The sequence below is a fragment of the Erigeron canadensis genome, chromosome 7 (assembly GCF_010389155.1).
Source record: "Erigeron canadensis isolate Cc75 chromosome 7, C_canadensis_v1, whole genome shotgun sequence".
Classification (NCBI taxonomy): domain Eukaryota; kingdom Viridiplantae; phylum Streptophyta; class Magnoliopsida; order Asterales; family Asteraceae; genus Erigeron; species Erigeron canadensis.
Window position 1 is genome coordinate 8,171,892 of NC_057767.1, and position 3,332 is coordinate 8,175,223.

At 32.1% G+C, this 3,332-nt stretch overlaps 1 protein-coding gene across 1 annotated transcript; it reads left to right on the forward strand.

The window, feature by feature from the left end:
• The first annotated feature begins 380 nt into the window (after positions 1 to 380).
• Positions 381 to 2,326, forward strand: LOC122608154 (palmitoyl-monogalactosyldiacylglycerol delta-7 desaturase, chloroplastic-like). The gene is made up of 5 exons (XM_043781246.1): positions 381 to 788; positions 910 to 1,050; positions 1,168 to 1,308; positions 1,623 to 1,729; positions 1,851 to 2,326. The coding sequence occupies exons 1-5, from the start codon at positions 480 to 482 to the stop codon at positions 2,062 to 2,064; spliced, it is 912 nt and encodes a 303-aa protein (XP_043637181.1). The 5' UTR covers positions 381 to 479; the 3' UTR covers positions 2,065 to 2,326.
• The last annotated feature ends 1,006 nt before the right edge of the window (positions 2,327 to 3,332 follow it).

A 3,332-nucleotide genomic window follows, 5' to 3' on the forward strand; every position in this document is an offset into this window, starting at 1 on the left:
AGAGAAAGACAGTGAGGCGTGTACGTGGTGGAGTTATCAAGTTTGTAAAACTCTCTCGAATCGGCCGAGTGTTAAAAATAAACTTCTGACTTCCCACCAGGCACCAGCTCGTCGAGTCGGGTATATATGTGTGTCTTTCAACTACTGTACGATGCAGACAAAATGATACTCGTAATATGAAACGTGAGACTAATATTATTTTTAATTTTTCAAAATTTAAAGTATTATGTTAATGTATGTAAACAACAGGGCGGTAGGATAATGTAGAATTTCAACAACCTGCTAGGCTGTTTTTCTACGAATGTCGAAATCTCATAAATTCCGAGTTACTTAAAAAAAATTTAATTAATACGTGTACCCTATCAGACAAACAGTATACGACTAGTATAAAACCCCGATTCATATACCCCCTTTACATACAACCCATTCAAAACAAAAAAAAAAACAAAAAACTTGTGTAACCAACAGGATATATAAACATGTCAGGAAATGCAAAAATACTGTTATCTGATGTGGTCCTTACGACGAAGAGGCGAAACATCTTCTGGGGACGCAAATGGAGCAACATGGATGTTTGGATGGCTGGAGGGATTCTAATTGTTCATATTCTCGCGGGTTTTGCACCATTTATGTTCACTTGGAATGCTTTCTTGGCTGGCTTTTGCGCATACGTGTTGATGGTCATGGGTATCAGTGTCTCGTATCACCGTAATCTGTCGCACCATAGTCTCAAGCTACCCAAGTGGCTTGAGTACTTTTTTGCTTATCTTGGAGCCCTATCTCTCCAGGTGCATGCCCATGCATATATATCATATATAATAATATTTCTTATATATACTAAATTATTATTGCTTCTAAATAACCATAAGTAATTAAATTGTATTGATTTGCATATGTATATATATATAGAGGGATCCAATATTTTGGGTGAGCATTCATAGATATCACCATAAATATGTTGATACCGAAAAAGATGCACACTCTCCCATCTTTGGGTTTTGGTTTAGTCATATGGGATGGCTCTTTGATAGTGGCTACATTATTGAAAAGGTACGTACGTACGTACATATAATTTTCTCTCTTCACATTATGAAAAATCAGAATACTTTTTCCTAATTATTATTTGATCTGATTATATATTTTATATTATATATATGATTTTTTCAGTATAAAGAGCGTAACAATGTAGAAGATTTGAAGAGTCAAGCATTCTATAGGTTCCTTAGAAGAACTTATTTATACCATATAATAGCGTTCGCGGCCCTTGTTTATGCTTTTGGTGGATTCACCTATCTCGTATGGATTGTGGTAATTATTAACACTACTACTTTTTGATTAATTAATTACTTTCCCAGTTTAATTCTACATTTAGAATTTAGAATTCATTGTATAATTAAGGTTCCATTGCCAAAATAGTATAATATGAACACACTTATATATAAGATCTGATGAAATTGACCATTAGGTCATAATAAAATTGATGCACCACGAAACACAAATATATTTATTGATGCATGATGATTTTCATGTTATTTCACGGTGATTTTCAGTTTTTTTTTATTATTTTACTTTAACACTTGATTTATTTTAACTGGAAGTTATATATATATACACGTGTGTAGGGTGTTGGCACCACATGTACTTACCATGCAATATGGTTAGTGAATTCAGCCAGTCACATATGGGGATATCAAAGTTGGGACACCGGTGATCTCTCAAAAAATAATTGGTACACAGCTTCAACCTAATACTAACTTCAAAACTCTCAATTAATTAGTATTAAATTAACTTGAGAAATACTATGTGGTACTTAACTGATTAAAACTTGATATATGCATGTATGTATATAGGTGGGTGGCATTGCTTAGTTTTGGTGAAGGATGGCATAACAACCATCATGCATTTGAATATTCAGCTCGACATGGGTTTGAGTGGTGGCAAATTGACCTTGGTTGGTATGTCATAAGGTTTCTTGAAGCATTGGGGTTAGCCACTAATGTTAAGTCGCCATCTGAAGCTCACAAACTTAAAAAATCATTTGCTTCTACTAACAAGCACAAATGATATATATCAACTCATCACTTCATCCAGCTAGCATGTCATATATATCTCTTTGAATCATATATAATTTCTTCTATTTAAAATGTGAAAGAAGGATCAATATAATTAAGTATTTTGTGTGAGTAGACACTCATGTGTGTGCAATAATTTCTTTGTAGACACTCAAAGGTGTTATTGGATTGGTTAATTGGTTTGTTTTCTTTTTCTTTTTTTTTTTTCTTTTTTTATGGATTTGGCAAAATCCAAAATGGTTGTGATGCGTGTATGAAAGTTATGATTATTATTTAATAAAAAGTAATTACAATGTTAAGATATTTTGTAGTGTAAACATGCATTAATCTTGGAATACTTTCAATTAAAAAATGTATGTTTTTGTTTCTAAATTTTGTATAATAATGTCAACTAATTAATAACAGCGTTTACTATATTTGTAGGATGTATAGTAGACTGTGTAGCATTTACTTTTATTTCTAGATATATAACTTTATACTTTGGTTAATTTCTAACATCTTACTAGACCTATTTTTATTATATAATATATTATGCCGTTTAAAAAAAAATTTAATAGCAAAAGACTACAAAAAGACGCATATAGTTCCAGGAAAAACCTGCCGTCTAAAAAGCATTACGGTAAAACACATCGAATTAACATGATACCTATAGTCTCAAATCTATCTCTTCATTTCCTCATAACTAAAATCTCATTCGCGAAATTGGAAATATTTTAATTGGATAATATTGGATGTAAAATTAATGAGAAATGTAATACGCATTCTGAGGTAATTATATATACTGACCACGTTCTACCAGCTTAAATCCCTAACTAATTAATTTATAAACTACAGACTTGCTAAAATACACACATGCACACAAAATAAAAAATAATGCAATTTTACTACCTTAATTTATATCGAAAATATTAAACGTGACTATAAATGTTACAAGATCCCAAAGAAAGTGACACATGCCTACCTTTATAAAACCACATTTATGGAAAAGCCAAGTTGAGCCAACATGAAACGAAAAGAAAATTTACATTTATAATATATTAATAATGACCTGCAATCTACAAACCCAGGTAGTCCCACATTAGAAGATGTTTACATATGCCGATGGTGACATCCAATGAAGATATAACAGTTCTATGATTTCGATCATGTTCGTGTTAATTAGATCTCGGGTTTTCCGGTTTTCGGCCCTGACTAGACCGAACCCCGAACGTATGGTAAACTTATGGAGCTAGAATTGAACCAAACCGTTAGGCTTTGGAA